This window comes from Amblyomma maculatum, chromosome 1 (assembly GCF_055883805.1).
Source record: "Amblyomma maculatum isolate TAMU_Amacu chromosome 1, ASM5588380v1, whole genome shotgun sequence".
Lineage (NCBI taxonomy): Eukaryota > Metazoa > Arthropoda > Arachnida > Ixodida > Ixodidae > Amblyomma > Amblyomma maculatum.
Window position 1 is genome coordinate 155,503,543 of NC_139344.1, and position 19,582 is coordinate 155,523,124.

The following is a 19,582-nucleotide window of genomic DNA, read 5'->3' on the forward strand; positions in this document are numbered from 1 at the left end:
CATTTTGTACCTCCGTACCTCAATCTTGGGGAAAGCCGGCGGGTAATCTGGCATTCAACGGCAAAGCTTTCGTAAAGGAGGTCGTTAAGAGTTAGAATTTTTTTACTGTAGCTACTAACGATGAAATAGTCTATCGTCTGGGACATGAGACTGTTCAGTTGCTTGAGCAGTCGGTGAAAGAAATATTTGGCGCGGAACGATAGAACGAATTCCCATTCTCAGCGTACACAGTATCACGGGCCTCTGCACTCCGCCACTACGACTTTTTCAGCACCTTAAGAACTAATTTACAGATAAATATGCTTATTGAAAACTGTAATTGGAAGTTTTGAAGATATTTTGTGTTTGTGGTTCCGAATAGACACCGCATTAGAAATCCGGTTCACAGATCCACGAATATTTTTTTTTTATTTCGCCTCTGTTGAAATGCGGCTGGAATACGATGCTGCGGCTGCGCGGCTTTGTTGCTTTTCTGGACGTATGCCACTCGATCTTGCACAGCATATACCAGTACACGCCAAATTTTACAGCGCGGAGCGCGTACTGAGTAGTGTGCGCCAACCAGCGTGCGACTTCCCGAGTCAGAAGTTTATACCGTTTCCTCCGCTCACGGGCAATCGTCTTATTTTAGCTTCTTGGCGTCTGTACGCCAATGGCCCCATAACAAAACGAATTTCAGTTACATTACTCTCTCGCAGCCAATATCTCCTTCTCTCATCACTCTCCCCAGGTTCTCCCATCAAGCGGTACGCTTCGGTTTCCTTCGTGATTGTGGCAGTCTTTCTCACCGCCCTTGCGCTTATTTTTATTCTTGTTCACATCCGTAGTAGTCGAAGCGTCGCACGAGACCACTGAAGTCACTAAATGTGTAAATCACACTCACTGGGATAACAAAACGCGAACGCAGAAGGAACACAGCGGCCGCAACATATACGGCGTCAGCTTCTGCGCCGCCTCAGTATTAGCTCCCGTTGGCCGCCAGGTGGCGCCACATGTCTCAGCAAACTCGGCTGTTCACTTTCCGCATTGCTGCTTACCGCACTTGAAGCTGCGAAGCACGCCGTCGGTAGTTTTGTCGCCGACATATCAGATGTCAGATATGTGCGATGTCAGTGCACGTTAAAGAACCCCAGGTGGTCGAAATTTCCGGAGTCCTCCACTACGGCGTCTCTCATAGCCTGAGTTGCTTTGGGACGTTAAACCCCACCAACCAACCAACCATATCAGAGACGAGAATCGGCGAGCCGCCGTCAGTTACATTTTTATTATTATTGTTATCAGAAAAGTTGGAATTCCCGGTGACAACGCCCGCTTGCAAGATGCTCATTTCTATTGCCTCTCGGATGCGGTGGACATCACAATGAATGATGCATACTGTATACGCGTCGTATCCAGAATTAGCATTTCTTCGAATAAGTGGAATATTAAGTGACAAAAATAGTGAAATCTTAAGTTTATCTGTGCATATATGCCAGTGTTAATAACATACCTATAGGATGAGCCCATTTTTTATACCTCGTATCTCGAATGTCCTTCTTATGATTTTCATCTGTATTACTCCACCTTTAGTTCTATGTTATTTCATTATGCATGTATACTGAAGTAAAAATGAAGTAAACATTGCACTGTAAGAATTAAGGATATCAATAAAATGAACTAATTATTTAGCAGACATATTCACACATCGCCGTCAGCTGCCATCGTATGGCAGAATACTGACCTCAGTGAAGCGATAGTGCATGCAGGTCGGCCCATGCAAAATTGATTCGAACCTAGCATATACCTTGGAAATCAGTACATGCTTTCCCACACATTTCGGAATTAGTTGTGAATATTTGCAGCTGCACTACAGGCTGTGAACCACGAAACAGCCGTCAAGCAGGACTGATAGGACGAGACCCATGAGCTACACAAGAACGCCAACACATAAGCATCAGCTTTTAACGAGTTTCACAGCACACTATTACAGGCGATACCTTTTAGTACTGCAGCTAGTTCTCAATTATCTTAAAGTTTATTTTGAGTGCCCAGTGCATGACAGTGCTATGTGAAATAAGCACTCACTGGACCACCAGCGTTATCATTTGTCACCCTTCTAATGCTCAATTTTTACACTGCTAAATAGAAGGTTAAAGCCACAAATCAATCATCTGGCACAAGTACTATTCTAGCTCCTTTTTCCTTCTGTGCCAGAGTCCTGATGTTTTGTCCTCTTCACTGAAGAGCATTTTTACCCAGCCACACTTGCTGTTGCAACCTGTTAAGTGCTAAATAACAAACCACACTTGTTTAACAATGAGTAAGCGGGATGTCAAATTCATTCCAGTGCACTTGCAAGCTGTTTTGTGTGTCAGGTTTTACTATTTACTATTCTCACTTGGAATGGGAGCAGTTAGGGATAAGGGTAGATGGAGAATACCTCAGTAATCTGCGATTTGCTGATGACATTGCCTTGCTAAGCAACTCGGGGGATGAACTGCAAATAATGATTGATGACCTAGACAGGAAAAGTAGAAAGGTAGGCTTGAAAATTAATATGCAGAAGACTAAGGTAATGTTCAACAGCCTCGGGAAGGAACAGCAGTTTACATTAGGCAGCGAACAACTGGAAGTAGTAGGCGAATATGTCTACTTAGGACAGGTAGTAACCGCAGATCCAGACCACGAAAAGGAAATAACAAGAAGAATACAATTGGGATGGAGCGCATTTGGCAAGCACTCGCAGATAATGACTAGCAGCTTACCGGTATCGCTCAAGAGGAAAGTATACAACAGTTGCATCTTGCCTGTACTCACCTATGGGGCTGAAACGTGGAGGCTAACCAAGAGAGTTCTACTTAAGTTGAGGACAACCCAGAAGGCTATGGAACGAAAAATGGTAGGGGTAACATTAAGAGATAGCGTGCAGAGTGGGTCGGAGAAATAACTCAAGTTACCGACATTCTAGTAGAGATTAAGAAGAAGAAATGGACATGGGCAGGACATGTAGTGCGAAGAGAGGATAACCGATGGTCGCTGAGGGTAACAAACTGGATTCCAAGGGAAGGAAAGCGTAGCAGGGGGCGGCAGAAAGTTAGGTGGGCGGGTGAGATTAAGAAGTTCGCAGGGGTCAAGTGGATGCAGCTAGCACAGAACCGGGTTAAGTGGAGAAATATGGGAGAGGCCTTCGCCCTGCAGTGGGTATAATCAGGCTGATGATGATGATGATGATTCTCACTCTTCCACTTTACATAAGTTGAGGCTAAATGAGCAACGACAGGGAGTGTGGGATTTCAAAATGGTATCTGGAAAAAGGAAGAATGTAAGATCTGGAAGCCATGTATCATACAGAGGAGTTTACATAAAAAGCAAAACTGCCAACCACATATATAGATACTTCTCCTTTCCCTTCCTGTGAACCAATAATTAATTCAACCACATACATAGACAAGGTAATTAACATGGCCTTTGTTCGGTAAGTACCGTCACAGGATCCAGACATCCTGCTTTCACCTGAACCTGCACATGAATATTATCTTAGAATGTTTTATTTTTGCATAAGTGCTCTCCCGTTACAACCCCAGTATTACTATGATCAGCAAGTAATTGTGCTATTTTTCAATATTACGCATGCTCTCAAAGACGATGTGCATGGATTATTTTATATTACAAAGCATGGATTGATACACTAGTCTTCCCCATGACAGCTTTATACTTGTCTTGTGTGTCTTAAAGGGCCTGTGAAAAGCTATTTACTAAAACTAGAAAATGCTCATGAGCAATAGGTGCTCCATCAGGGAACAATAGTAGTGTCATCTTCGGTCGCCGATATCTCGGTGCACGCCGGCAAGCAAGAAAAAGTAGAAAAAGTAAAACAATTTGGGATAGCGCCTTACCATGCCCCGTCCCACTTACATCATTTGGGAGTGTCCAATGAATGGGCGCACCCAGAAAGCCCAGTTGATGTAATGCGGAAGGCATGCGGGGATGTGTCGCCCTAATTGGTTACGAGCAGCCACTAGAAGCGCTTTTTAAAAATTATTTGTAAATTATAGGCTTCACACAGAGCTTTGAAATTTGACTCAAATATCTAAAAGAACACCTTTACGAGTTTCTTGCATTAGAACATTGCCGATATTATTGTTTCAGGGCTCCTTAAAACTTTGAACAGCTATGCCAAATAGATAAGTGGCCCACTTTTTGCTTTCAGCAAGGTGTAGAGTGCCACGCAATGTCAAAGATGTCAATCTCACCAAACACCAGAAATAAATAAATGCCAAAGTGCGAAGTGAAATTTCCTGCTGAAAAATGACATTTGGGTCACCTCCACTTGTGTAGAGTCGTATGTTTCACTTGGATGAGCACGACACAAATTCGCTGCACTGTGCTATGGCAACCATCATAACAGCACCATCATGGAGCATGGCACCCCTATCATGCAGCATGTGCTAGCAGACGGCACGCACAGACGATGTTAACAATGCTGCAGTATTACTTCTGTAACTCCCAAAAATAGGCTTCTACAAAGACAGGCGAGACGAACCACCTAAGAGAGGAGAACAACCAATTCAAGTGGTAACATTTTAACAGAACATTGAATACGATGGTCCCTACAGTGGATTTATCTGCACTGCACTCACACGCCCACAAGCTGACGGCCCACTGCGTTCAGCAGATGGCCGAGAGGTATGGTATATGATTCTATGGTGTGAGGAGCTTAGATAACATCCAGATAAATGTTCGTGACCAGATAAATTTGGCAGTTGCTAGGCTGCACCCCTACAATGCATGCATCAATACAGTAAGCATAAACCTGCACTGCCATAGTGGCAAAATTTCGTGAGTGCTTACAACATTGTTCACAGTTCCTGCAGAAGTGCATTCCATGCTACTAATAAAACCTGCAGAGTCAAATCTCGATATAATGAATCTCGCAGGACCACAATAAATCATTCGTTATTTTGAAATATTGGTGTAATGAAAAACCAGTGGTTATAAGCCAGTGGTAAAACCTAAGTATGAAAATGATGTACCGTGGTAGTAGGCACGTGTGCAGACAAGCGGAATCTCAAATTAAAATGTTGCACTAACTTCAAACCTGATTTATTTGAAGAAGTAAGTTGTTCTCTTCTGCCGCGTGCGGCACACATGCCAGCACACTACACCTTCCACTTTGCACAATACCTCATCGAGTACATGATTGAACCAGGCAATGAAAGTGTGTACTTTGTCCACGTGCAATAAAATATCGATATGGCCTCATTTTCAGTGCTCATTGAAGTTTGAAAATCTTGTCTTGGCCTTTCAAAATGGTCACGACAGATGATGGGGCAATGCTAGCTGTATGCAGAGGCCAACTTGTATTTTCCCTGCGTCGATTCTTGTCTTGCAGTGAAAACTGCTTTCCCATCTTCTTGTAATAATTGCCGGCTGCAATCAATTGTCGGGTATCGCACAAATTTCACAATAAGATAATCCCTGACACCCAAAAAAAAAATACTTTTTCACCCCGTAATACTATTGCTTCTAGATTATAGAAGAAAAAATAAATTATGTACGTTATTCTGAAATATTTTTACATTGAAAATATTGGAAATCTGTTGGGGATTTTTTGAAAATTTTTAAATTTAAAAAATTCGTAAAGTGATGCTCATAGTAATGAGATTTGCCTGTACCTTTATAGAGTTTGCATTACTGAAGAGCTTGTAAGTAATAGTAAAACTGCACTGCTCTCGTCGATCGCCAGTAAACATGGCCTCCAATATTCTCGTGGATCTCAGAGGGCACAATGAACAGACGGCATAAAAAGCAATTGCACTCTGCGAGTGGTTCGCAAGTTCGACCATTGGTTCGGCCGAAGCACCTAGGGGCTTTCTATTCGTGTCTCGTTTCTTGTCACTTCCTGTGAACTAGTGCAGAGGCAGTGTGCTTCAGTCGAAGACATCATCAGTTTTCACAGTTGCTGCTGGATTCACAGTCTCAAAATGCCATGAACAGAAATGGCAACTAGATGGTGCCAAGAACAGAGGGAGGACTTGACTGAAATGCATAGGCTCAAATACTGACAGAGTGCATTGAATAAACACCACAAAACAGGCACCCACTGAGTGCGTGGCCACCGCCTAGATTGGAGTTGGAGCTGAAAATAATAGGAAAGGGTTTTATGCATGGAAATAAAAAAAAACCAAGACAACAGTTAACTCATCTCATTGCACACTCCCGTCTCAACCATTCAAATCCACATTGCGCAACAATCATACAAACCCAGGAAGCGCAAACCCATCTTGACGTCTAGTTAGCAGTTTATCAAACCCATCAAGTGATCTCCAAGTCAACGATGTAGCTGGTAGCTGAGAGTAGTCAGCCTGAAATGGACTATAGCTCAGCTCTCTTCCATCTTAAAGATGTATTGGCAAGCTAAGCTGAGGTCATGTTTTAGGCCATTTCTACTGCCCTTTGTGCTTTGCTTTTTTGGTGCCTCTGTGGTTGCAGTCAGCTTTATACCCACATGTTGCAGGCAACATATGGTGCCAGTGCAAGAGTGCAGCTATACTATAATCAGATATAACTTCAGAACACAGCAGCAAGCAGCAAGGAACCTCTTTAACCAATGGAATCACAGACTTCACAACACCGTTAGAGAAGTTCCTGTGTGGGGTTTCATTTTTTCTGGAACTGTATCCAATTATAGCTGCATACTTGCGCAATCACTGTATATGTAGTCTGCAACATGTGAATACAGCTAATTGCAGCTAAAGAGGTTCTAAAAAAGCAATTTGGAAAAGGCTGTAGAACAACGCACCATGACGTCTTCGAGTTGTTAGGCTTCCCAAGCTGACAGCCAGTCATCTTCAAGATGGGTTTTGCTTTTCCTGGAATGGCAGTAAAGGGACACTCAAGTCAAGTCATTTACAAAGCAGACCTGTCACACCTTAACAAAAAAAGTTTAAGTGCATTTCATTTGTGCTACGCACCAGTCATCATCCATACTAAACATTAAACTGAGTGAAGCCTAGCACATCACATCACTTTTGAAGAAATAATTTCTTTTATTTCTTCCAAAAGCTATGCATTACCTTGTCCATCTACAAGTTTTGTTAGCATACAGCTGTTACAAAAAATTCAATGTCAGCCGCCAGTCACCCAGGCTACAAGAGCAGCTCAAGTTACTAGAGGTCTCAAATGACAAAGCAAATGACAAATTCAAACCAGCACATCACTTTTGGAAGAAATTGTTTTTTTTTTTTATTTCTTCAAAAACTATGCACCGCGTCTTGCCCATCTAGGTCTTGTTAGCATAAAGCTGTTTTACAAAAAAATCAATATCGGCCACCAGTCACCCAGGCTACAAATGAAGCTCAAGTTACTACAAAGCTCAAATGACAAAGCAAATTTGGGACCAATACAATTTAGTGCATATAACGAATGAGACAACAGATAATGAACATTTTGTCTCTGAGAAATACAAGGTGCTTAACATTATTGCAAGTTGCAACGCCTGTTAAAGATTAGAGAAGATAGACAAATATTAGAATTAAGGCTAATAATGCCACAAATAACAGTACCATCCTATCTTTCGGGCAGGCAGTAGCCTTAAGCTTCCACAGTGAAAATCGATAAGACTGGACGGGAAAGCTCAGGAATCTAGAAAGCCCAACAAAGCACAGTGAACAAAAATTTCGAATTTGCACGACACTAGCTTTAAAAGCATACACGGATTGTCAGTACGAAAAAAAGTTCTGCATTTTAAAAGAATGAAGCTTCTAAATAAGGCACAGCGAAACGGTAATACGCATGCACCGTCATTTACACAAGCATAACATGCACTACAGTCTACAGTGCTGACATCGCTATATAAATAATAATAATAATAATAAAAAGCCGTAAACAAACGAAATCGCACGGACATTGAGGACATCTGCACAGAGAACAGAGATGCACGTCAAAAGTGGTTTCAAGCACCTCGTTTTAAAAGAACCGCGAGGGCATGCAGCAGTATATGGTCGCCAATTGACGGGACTATGCAGCCTACGCAGGCGATTGGTGCAATGAAATGGATGTGGGTATGAGCCTTAATTTCAAAGACACCAACTAGATCCAACAGTCGAAAACCCAATCGAGCATCAGGTTGGCTAAAGCGATAGACATGCGCACGAACCCTAGCAGCACAATATGTTTCTGTAACATTGCAGCAACATTGCCAATGTTGTACAATGTTGCGATAACATTGCACTACATTTATCCAACATAATGTGAAAACTTTCAACATTCGATAACGTTGCTGCAATGTTAACAAGTAACATGCTGGCAATGTTGCTCTAAAGTTGTCTTTCGACATTGCAGCAATATTGTCAAATGATGTATAAATGTTGAACCGTTGAACCACATACGATGACATTGCTATAACATTTACTTTATTTGCTAACTGTCGTTCTTTCAGACTATTTCTATTTCTGCAGCCCAAACAGAGAAGCCGATATTAGGTCACTCCATTGAACTTGTCACTTCCCCGCATGACAATGTTTATTTATTGTTTAGTTTGAGTGCAACCTTGCATGTAATGTGTGTAATGTGCATGCGATGAACAGTACAAGTGTACTGAACTTTGTTACACTGAAATAGAAATATATATATTTATATGCAATATATTTAGACTGCTGAGATTGCATTATCTTTCAATTAAACATGCGGATTAAAGTTGTAACTGCTGAAGAAATTTAGTTCTGTTTTCTCTAATGCCCCGCAGCCTAATGGTCATGAAGATCATCGCGAATCCAAATCGAGTCGAAATCGCGGCCTCGCCGAGAGCCATTCCTGCCAAACCGCGTGTAAGCGGCGATCGCGGCAAATTCTTCACGTGCATATGGAGCATTTTCCTTCTTCCATGGCTCACGTGTGTTTCCCTTATTCTAGCATAGTTTTCTTATGGTCGCCGTGTTCTTGCTGCTGTGTTGCATTGCGGCTTCATAAGAATTCAGCTGAAATGACGGAGGCCTGCACAGAGGATAACATCAGTGGTGAGTGATTTCTAACCTACGTTGTTGAGCTGTGACACGTGTTGCCTGGCACAAAGCCAGTAGTGCATATATGCATGTGTTACCTATGCCCTTCGTGATAGTTTGGTAAAGTGCTACATTCATTGTATCATGAAGAGAGTGAAGTGTTCGCTAAGCGAAGTGTCGATCCGGCAACGACGAAGAATAGCAGAGGCTGTTAACGACCAACTAGAAAACTGTTCGGCAGATGTCAGTCCTGATAATGGTCGTGACAGCAGATAATGGTCGCGACAGCTGTCCATGTCTGTGTTCATAGAGCAGCGTAAAAATTTTGTAATTAGAGATGTGCCCACCAAGATGCTTAGCTGAGCAATTCGTTTTTTTTTTTTTTTCAGGGATGCAGCTTCACTTGTGACAACATCATGATTTGGAAGAGACTCTCATCGTGACCAGCTGGAGGCTACCAGGGCACAAGCATTTTTAGACATGCTAAATTGTTCAGTCAAATGCTGACAATACTTGTTTGTAGTTTTCCAGTGCAATGGCGCATGTCCAAAGAAGGAAGGATTAAACTAGTCGTAATGACTCTACTGTTCATAATACGTCTGCTCGTTTCTGAATACCGAACTAGGTTCTACTCCTACTTTGTATATTTGTGTCAAGTTTCTGCACAAAATAGTGCTACACTGTGCTATAGTGTTTGCGTAAATAGTTTACTGAAGTGATTTATATTTGTAAATGCAAGCTGAGGGGTGGTGGGTGCATTTTCATGCTATGCTATTGTGCCCAGTAACTGTTCAAAACATTATCTCTGGTTCTTGTTCCTGAGTAGCCGGTGTGTTGTTTTGTAGCTTTGTTGCAAGTTACTTCATAAAGTAATTAAATAAAATAAATCTTGTCTGTGAAATGTAGGCCCATGTGGCACATTTCTCAATCTATGCCAATGTGCCTGTGTAAATGTTCAGTATGTTATATATCTGCTCCCGTTTTCTGAATAGGCAGTACTGCTGTTTTATATTTTGTTGCAAGTTTCTGCAATTAATAATTTACTAAAGTGTCATGTTTGTAAAACTCAAGTTGAGGGACATGCACATTTTAAAGATATGCTGCTGTGCGTAGTAACTGTCGACATTATTTGTGCTTCCTGTTCTTGAGTAGCCAAATCGGCTGTGTGCTATGTATGATTGTTACAAGTTTCTGCATAAAACGATTGTCTTGAAGTAAATGTCTTACATTTGTGAAACTAGCTGCTGTATGTCAAGCTAATGAGTATACTGGAATCAAGCTTGCTGTTAGGCTAATTGAATAAATTCTTGACAAATAAAATAGTGCTAGAAAACAAATGATTGTTATTTGTAAAGCACATGCATATATACAAATCATTCTAATTGCCAGAATAATCACTTTCAGTGCCATTTTCAGGTCACAGCAGCTTATAGCATCTAAATGAGCACTGGTACAGAGCTGATGAATATTACATTTAAGGTCTCATTCAGAGCAAGCAGCTTGAAAAGTGGGGAAAAGCTGTGTTGTCCAGTGCAGCCTTTTAGGTATTCATACTCCTCTGCACCGCACTGCTGTGTGGCTACGAGTAATGTTTAGTTGCTCATTCTTGCGACCTTAAGCTACCATAACCATTGTGGTATGACGATACCATTGCACATGGTTTAGCCTTTTACAAGATATATTTATTGAACAGCAAGCATCGATAGCTAGTGGCCATCAATGCGGCGGAATATTTCAGTAGCTTGGAATGCTGCCTGAAAGTTTCTGAAACATTACAATAGCTTTGTAGCAATATTGCGCTAACGTTGTCATGGGAATGTTGCATGTGTGCAAATAAAAAGTTGTACCAATATTAAGAAAATGTTGCAGCTACGTTGCATTAATATCGTCTTCAGAAGTGGCTTAAACATTGACTAAAGGTTGTTGTAGCATTGGTGCAATGTTGCTTCAATGTTGTCTTATGTATGTTGCATCAACGTGGCAAAAAGAGGACACTAGCCACGTTAAGGCAATGTTGAAAGCAAACATTGCGGCCACATTGAGGCAACAAAGTGTGCTACTAGGGAAGGCACAGACGCCGAATTCATGGATAAATTAAAGCAAATGTACATTGGAGGCACCACCTCCTGCGCCCTTCCGGTGTACTCAGGAGTGGCAAACAAGGTATTCGATCAATTCGATGCTCCCATTATGGAGGCAGAGGTGAGGGCAAAACATTTCAACCCATAAACTAAATCAGCCCTGGGCCATGGGATCACAAACAAGATCCTCAGGAACTTAGATGACTCCATTATCACTCTTAAAGAGTACATGAAGGAAGTTTGGGCCAACGGGAAACTACCACAGCAATGGAAGTAGGCAAACGTTGTCCTAATCCCAAAGCCAGGCAAGCCTCCCAAACTTGAAAATCTCAGGCCAATTTCCCTAACAGGGAAACTGATGAAGTGAGTTGTGCAGCCTAGGCTCACAAAGTACATCGAACAAAGTGACTTGAGGCCTCATGGATTGGTCGGCTTATTGAGCACAAAGGACGTGATGCTGAGATTAAAACACGATATCTTGGACGCAAAGTCAAAATATTCTAAAGTGATCTTAGGGCTGGCCTAGGGCTCGCAAAGCGCAGATGCTCGTTGTCTGAAAAGCGCGCCAACCTTCCTTCTTTGGCGCCAGCATCGTCTACGCGCACTACGCGACCATGTAGACGAGGTTGTGTGGCAATACCGTGGTCTGCTGCCAACGACATCATCATGGCGGATTACCCAGGGGCCCTTCGTTCGATTTTGCATTTCCCGCGAAATGGCTGCTGCATATCTTGGATATCGTCGAAGGCACCCCATCCGTGCCATCTTCGCTGCATAGGTAAACATAAAAGCGAATAAGCAGCATACTCTGCTACGCGCATGCAATGAACGATATCCAACGTCATGTACAGGGTCTTGAATATTTGGGGGCTGTAATTTTAAAAAATTCCTATGCAAAATATACTACCCCATTCGAGCTGAAATAACGTTCACAAAGTAGCAAAATATAGTCTACGTTATCTGATAAATGATTCAGCATCGGTACTTGCCTAGATTTTCCGAAATCGAGAAAAAACTGCTCTCGGTGGCGTGCACAATTTTCGCAGAAGAAAGTCGAAAAGCTATTTTGACATGATGCGTCATCTGTCGAGCATTGAGACAAGCTCCATCCCGGCTGTTGGCGCGCTTGCCTCGCTGCCCGACAGATGACGCACCATGTCAAAACAGCTTTTCGACTCTCTTCTGCGAAAATTGTGCACGCCGCCGAGAGCCGTTTTTTCTCGATTTCGGAAAATCTGGGCAAGTACCGATGTTGAATCACTTATCAGATAACGTAGACGATATTTTGCTACTTTGTGAACGTTATTTCAGCTCGAATGGGGCAGTAGATTTTGCATAGGAATTTTTTAAATCCCAGCCCCCAAATATTCAAAACGCTGTATGTGCAGCATGCACGGGTGTCATGAAACGTTATTTCTGCGCATTTTAAGATTTCCACAGATGACTACTCCTACAGCGCGATGTGCGTTAAAAAAAAAAAGAAAAACGGAGCTTAAACTTACTTGTCGCGACGAACAAGACGAATCCAACGCTGCCGTCATTCCGTCTCCCAATGCCGCGTTGAGAAGCCGTAAACTTTTCTTCCATGAAGAGAATTCATGTAAGTATTACTGCAGCCTACAACACAGAAGTGTGTCCTGCTGTTTTTATGCGGCATTATGTGATCGAGAAAGGGGCGCAGAGCTCATTCGTGATGACGCGCACAGCACGGCATAGCATTGCGGGCGCCGTCGTCTGCTATGCCTTCATGATAGGGACGCGCTCGCCGCCGCGAGTGGCGCGCACGTCACTCCGGAGATAAAGCCATAAAGACCCATCCGGAAATATATGCACAGGCATTGTGTATAAAGAAGGCGGCACAGGATGCCTATAGCTGCTCTATAGTGAACTAATAAGCTGCTCCTTCCAGGGCGCAGAGCTTCGATTTCAGCCATGTACAAATCACTTATTTCCTAGGGGGTGCATAATTGTCCATTTCTTGCAGTAGCGAAATGCACAAAATGTTCAATACCGCAAATCAAACCGTGTATCAGCAGTCGTAGTCAGAGCTAGGGAACGTACGCACGAGATGGTCCCGCACATTGGGAGAGGTGGGGTGGCTGCTCCTGGCTCTACGGGGCTGGAAATGGCAGGCCCCCGCCGTTTGCGACGGAGGCCACCGGCAGATGTTTCGGTGGCAGACGACGGCTGTTGTGAGTCGTGACGCACCACGTACACTGACGCAGCCACCGGGAAATCGGAAGCTGCAGTCGCGGCATTGGTGGACGGAACCGGAGTCCCTCTAATCACGGCCTCGATAAAAACAAGAAATGCACGCGGTCATCGCTCAAGGTAGCAATTGCATGCGTCGGCACAAAAGCTAAAGTGATTATAATTAAGTGATAGCAAAACAGCGCCACTTGAAACTTGACAAAAGGAAGAGTATCAGCCGCGGCTAAGCAAATTCTCGAATACAGGGATCGAGATCTCACGAAGGATCACAATAAAATGCACCCCAGGCCACGAAAGCGAAGTGGGAGGCAGAGCTGGCCCACACGGGTCTCTCGGAGCAGCACAGCCTGCTCACCAGGGCCCGGGAGGCAGCTCAAGCCAATGGTATCCTGGACTATACCTGGACTGAGGAAATCACCCACGCAATTCCGTTAACCAATTAAAGTTTACTCTCTCTCTCTCTCTCTCGACTCTCTGGAAACGAAGCCGCTCACGCGCTCGCCCTAGATATATATCCATATATCTACCACCGGACGAACGTCGAGCAGGTCGACAACAGAACTTGAGGAGAGGTTAAACACCTACCATATGAGATCAGTGAATACTACAAACTCAGCAGAAAAAAACATTATCCACTCCACATAATGAGTTAAACAACAAAGAGGCCAAAAGTCTTCGCATTAAACAACAAAGAGGCCAAAAGTCTTCGCAGACTACAGGCCGGAAATTACCCCAACCCAGTATGGCTGCACCACAGACAACACGAAAACTGTAAACACAGCGGACAGAGAGGTACACTAGACTATATATTCTGTCAATGCCCCTTTTCGCCTGGGGCAATGGCCAACATTCAAGTTTCGAAAGCAATTGGGAGTCCCTTCTACAAAACGAAAACTTTGAGACCCAAAAAGAAGTCCGCCTGGCGGCTGAGGCCGCGATCAGTGTAATCTTGCGCGCTTCTAGTCGCAGAGTCCCAGCGCCATTCGGGTCTGCGTACCTGAGTAGATTGGGATGGAGGATTGAGAAGATTGCGATGGAGCGCATTTGGCAATGCACTCGCAGATTATGACTAGCAGCTTACCGGTATCGTTCAAGAGGAAAGTATACCATCTTACCTGTACTCACCTATGGGGCTGAAACGTACGGAGGCTAACCAGAGGGTTCTACTTAAGTTGAGGACAACGCAGAGGGCTATGGAACGAAAAATGGTAGGGGTAACATTAAGAGATAGGAAGCGTGCTGATTGGGTCAGAGAAATAGCTCAAGTTACTGACATTCTAGTGGAAATCAAGAAGAAGAATGGACACATAGTACGAAGAGAGGATAACCGATAGTCGCTTAGGGTAACAAACTGTATTCCAAGGGAAGGGAAGCGTAGCAGGGGGCGGCAGAAAGTTATAGGTGGGCGGATGAGGTTAAGAAGTTCGCAGGGGTCAATTGTCGATGCAGCTAGCACAGAACCGGGTTAATTGGAGAAATATTGGAGAGGCCTTCGCCCTGCAGTGGGTATAGTCAGGCTGATGATGATGATGATGACCTGAGTAGGGGAACATCCTATATCGGGCTGTAAAGTTTTCAATCAATTCTATCTCCCTCTTTTTTTTTTCTTCACTATTTTCCCTGTCCGCCCAAAACAGTGGAAGTGGCTCAGCTACAGAGCCAGTAGCAGGCCCGTGCATTTTCGTTTCCTTCTTCCTACAATCTCAACTTTTTTTCCCCCGCATATTCCACAAATCTGTCAGCTGAGCTACCATGTCACACAGTCAGAGACTGCTGTTGACGGCACGATATCTACAGCAGGACTTTTTGACGGGTATAGTTGGTACATGATCTTGATTCTTAAAGCGCTGACGAAACACCACAGGAAGACACAAAAGGACAGAAGCGCTTCTGTCCTTTTGTGTCTCTTCCTGTGGTGTTTCGTCAGCGCTTTAAGAATCAAGATCACGATATCTAGAGACGGCTAATTGTTCAAACGAGGCAACACAGCACTGGATGCACATCCGATGCCAGCTCCGAGGCGATGAGCACCACATGTCTTCTGCTCGAGCAGGCGGCGCGTTTTTCAAAGGTCGGAAATAAAGTTCACTTACGCAGAAACCAGTATGAAGGCCTCTACATGCTCAGAATTATGTATTTAAATAACGAAAGCAACCACATATAAAGGTTGGGATGTTCGAATGACAACTCATGAAGCAAAATTTTCAGCGCTCTCTCTGCGTCAGAAGAATCGGCGGAGAGAAGGGAGCGCGCGCATCATCGAGGAATAATCGAGGCACGTTGCTAGGCTAGGCCCTGAGCACGTGCTGCCCCTGGCGGCGGTGGTCTTTTCCGGCTGCACTACACGGCCGCTCTCTCGAGTGCTGCCGGCTGCCGCGCCGTAGAAACTCTCCGTAGAAACACGAACACGGGAACACCTCTCTCGCCTCTCTCCCTCGTTCCACCGTGGGCCTCGCCACCTGGCGTTTATAAAAAGAACTACTACTGATACATCACTAGCAAGTTAGGCCTACTGGCTGTATCGTTTGTTTTTTGGTTGGTTGTCATGTGTAGTCGGTGTAGACGCCGGTGGTGATCAGCTTGTGCGCGGCTTACTGCACTGAATTCCGCACAGTAACCTTAGATAACCACACGAAACTTTATGGTTACTGCCTCATGCGGCGGGCTTTCGTAAAGATCTCCTGTGTTTTGTTGCGGCTGCGAAAGCGACGGGTGAGCAAGGCAACGGCGAGAGAACCGTAGGTGGGCGCTTTTGATGCAGAAGGGAAGCGCCTCTTACTACGATCGTTTGGACCCCGTGAAACGCCCCGCTTCTGGTGGTCCGGAGGATCTGGGACAGCATGCGCCTCGAAGAATGGCCATTATGAGTGAAATTGAGGAACAGGAGCGGAAAATAGTGAATGAATTCTGTCATTTGCTGGAGAAGTCCAAGCAGCTCTTCAACGGTCTGAGGTATGCACACCAGTTTCGCGTTGACGCACGTTGGTACTGTGCAGGTCCAAGTTTTTATGGCCAGGACCCAGGTTTTTTAGCACTTCAGCCATTGAATACGCTGAAAGGAGCTCGCGTTTCTGTCCCAACCCAGCGCTTGTCACTTGGGTCTTATTTTGAGCCCCCAAAGAGAGCATATCGCTTCCTTTCACTTTTTTTTTTCTTTCACAGTGTCGGGCGTACATACAAGTTTGTCATCCCCTGGCCATAGTGCTGTAAATATTGTCTGTCAGAGGAAAGGCTGACTACACCTTCTCCAGTTGATAGCCAGTTGCTTTCGTGCAGGGACCTGCCGCAATATGGACACAAACAGTGGCAAGCTTACTTCGGGCGGACATTCGACGTGTATACTAAGTTATGGAAATTTCAGCAGCAGCATAGGTATGCCTTATGTCGTTTACTTCATGTATCTGTGTTATTTATTCTTGAATCGACGCCTAATTTCATCGCCTGTCTTTTTTTCTGGCGTAGGCAAATTTTGGACATTAAGTATGGTTTAAAAAGGTGGCAAATAGGAGAGATTGCCTCAAAGATTGGGCAGTTATATTACCATTATTAGTGAGTACCTATCTCTTTTTCAGAATCAAGAGTAGCATTCTTTTTTTCTGTCTATAATCAAAGTTTTTGCTATCCTTCATAGTCTCAACTTATGCAGCATAGTCAATGATTGTCACTGATGCTTTTTTGTGTTACATTTTTTTTTTTTTTTTCAGCCTGAGAACAAGTGAAACCAATTATCTGAATGAAGCATTCTCATTTTATGCGGCCATCCGTGCCCGAGGATATTATTCCAAGGCGAGCAAAGAAGAAAGCTTGCCATACTCCCACCGCTCAGATTTGATGGTGAAAAAATTGCGTTATTATGCTCGTTTTATTGTCGTCTGTCTCCTGCTCAAGAAGATGAAGCTTGTGCGTGACCTAGTGCGGGTGAGGATTTTTTATGCTGCTGCCTGAAGTGCCATGTTCATTTTCCCTTGTATGTTGTTCAGTATGTTATGTGTTGCAGTAATTGGAAACTACTATGACACTGGTTCATTGCAGTACTTGCCAATGCTTGCAAAGGGAAGAGGAACTGCCCTGTACAGGCTGTGGCAAATACTGAAGTGAGACAAAGAAGAGCCTCAGTGGTGTGCACCCATAATTGTAATTTACTGTAATATATAGTGCCTGTCTTCATCAATGCTCACTGTAAAGATCTCTGGGTATTTATTTTTATTTTTTGAATGAATGAATGAATGATGTTTAACCAAACATGGGCTTTGTAAAGATGACTTTTCCCATGAGATGTGAGAGCTCTACAGAGTATGCTTGCTAAAAATGAATTTAAATGAAACAGCTCACTTAAACGTTTTAGTCAGTTTGGCTGAACATAAGTTGAGAAGACTATCTGAGATACCATTTTCTAGTCATAGTTGCCATTCAGCCAAAACCTTAACGAACCTGTCGCAGTGGCTCAGTGTTTATAGTGCTCAGCTACTGACTTCAAAGACATGGGATTGAAGGGCTGTTTTGGTGTCTTTTTGACCTCCTGAGACTTCAATGGAACTTTCGCTTTACATTTTGCTCAGTTTGCTGGTCATTTGTGCCAAATTTAACAGTAGTTTGATGTTTTCTTGCATCGCAAATGAACTTTAACATTTTCCATTTTGTGGCCTCGATCGGAGAGATTTCTACTGGCAGCCTTCAGTGCATGTCGTCACTGAATGCACAGCCATCTATTTTAACTTTGTGGTTGTTGTTGCAGGACAAACGTTTGAGCTTCCTCTTGGGCATTTATACAATTAGTGACTCAAGCTGTAACTTACAGTTGCCTGTTTAGCTAATCTGTGGGCACACAATAGGATTTGTGCTTATGGATATATCTGAAATGTCATAGATTCATCAGTAGTGATGTAACACGTGAAGCGAAACCTATTTTTGGTTTCAGTTGCCCAATTTTTACTTTTTTGAAATATGTTGTCTCAATATATTTGAAAATGATCTTTTTTTTTTTTTTTTTTTTTTTTTTTTGTCGTCGGAAAGATGGTCTCTGATTAAACTGAAAATGCTCAAAGACTGGCCGTGGTGGCTGTTTTTCAATGAAGGCAAAAAGCAAGGCACCCATGTGCTATGCGACATCAGTGCAGTTAAAGAACCCCAGGTGGTGAAAATTTGCGGAGCCCTCTATTATGGTGTCTCTCATAGACTGAGTCACTTCGGGATGTTAAACCCTATAAACCAAACCAACCAAAAACATGAAGTGTCAGCAAATTAGTTTTGCATACATTGTTCTCTGTTATTTTGACGTTAATCATAATATGGCTACCAGGGCCACATTTTGCACTGAGACATCGCAGTTTTTTTGTCACGACTATAAATCATTCCTAGCTCATGTACTGTACCAGACGTAGTGTGTGAAATGTGCATTCATAACTGTGAAATAAGGAAAACAGTGTTTAGTCTGCTTCTAGTACAAGTTCTCATCCATATATAAATGTGTATCATTTAAAAAGTTGCATGCTTGCTTGCTGATTGGCTGATTAGTTGCCTTTAGTTTTATGGTAGCTTAGGGCAGCAGACTGGATTCTAAGGGAAGGCAAGCGTAGCAAGGGGTGGCAGAAAGTTAGGTGGGCAGATGAGGTTAAGAAGTTTGCAAAGGTCAAGTGGGTTAATTGGAGGAGTATGGGAGGGGCATTTGTTCTGCAGTGGGTGCAGTCAGGCTGATAATGGTGAATTTTGTCAATCTAAAGTTGTGTTGGTTGCTTTTGTGGTTTTGTTGTTTTTTAAGCTGCTGTGATAGATGATTTTGTTTTACAGGAACTTGCCAAGCAGATTGACGACTACACTGCCACATATGAGCCTGAGGACCAGTTGGAATGGTCTCTTGTTTTGGGCGAGATCAAGTCTTTTATTGATGTATGCATCGAATTTTGTTGTAGTAGTTTTGTGTGATTTCCATGGTACTATTACAAAGTTGGTGCTCTATTTGTTTAGTTAAATAGAACATTGGCTATTTTCTTCAGCCTCTCCTTTTCTCAGAAAGGATTGCTTTGAATTTACTAATATGCAAAGAGGCATATATTTTTTACCAGCATACATTTTTTGAATTATATACAGCTAACTTTGGGGGGAAGTACAGAGTAGGTATTTATGTATAGCTTGATATATTATTTTGCTTAAGGAATGAACGTTATTCTGGCACCTTATATAAAGCAAAGCAAGCCTGATTGTTCAGCCATTAAGGGAATTGTGAATGTTTAACATGGCTTGCACATTGCGTTTACGCACTGCAGTGCATTCATGCAGTGCAGTTCGTTAACGTGAATGTTTGTGTGCATG

General features: G+C 43.2%; 1 protein-coding gene across 5 annotated transcripts in view; it reads left to right on the forward strand.

The window, feature by feature from the left end:
* Positions 1 to 15,671: 15,671 nt before the first annotated feature.
* Positions 15,672 to 19,582, forward strand: part of LOC146204696 (protein SCAI) — an 85,572-nt gene continuing 81,661 nt past the window's right edge. For 2 of the 5 annotated variants that reach the window (XM_084589407.1, XM_084589408.1), the window contains exons 1-5: positions 15,673 to 16,225; positions 16,550 to 16,645; positions 16,736 to 16,822; positions 16,978 to 17,191; positions 19,061 to 19,159. In XM_084589407.1, the coding sequence (XP_084445533.1) occupies positions 16,029 to 16,225; positions 16,550 to 16,645; positions 16,736 to 16,822; positions 16,978 to 17,191; positions 19,061 to 19,159 (693 nt within the window). In that variant the 5' untranslated portion in view covers positions 15,673 to 16,028. Of the gene's footprint in view, positions 16,226 to 16,549; positions 16,646 to 16,735; positions 16,823 to 16,977; positions 17,192 to 19,060; positions 19,160 to 19,582 lie in introns of all 5 variants that reach the window. The other 3 variants (XM_084589410.1, XM_084589411.1, XM_084589409.1) reach the window with 3 other exon arrangements.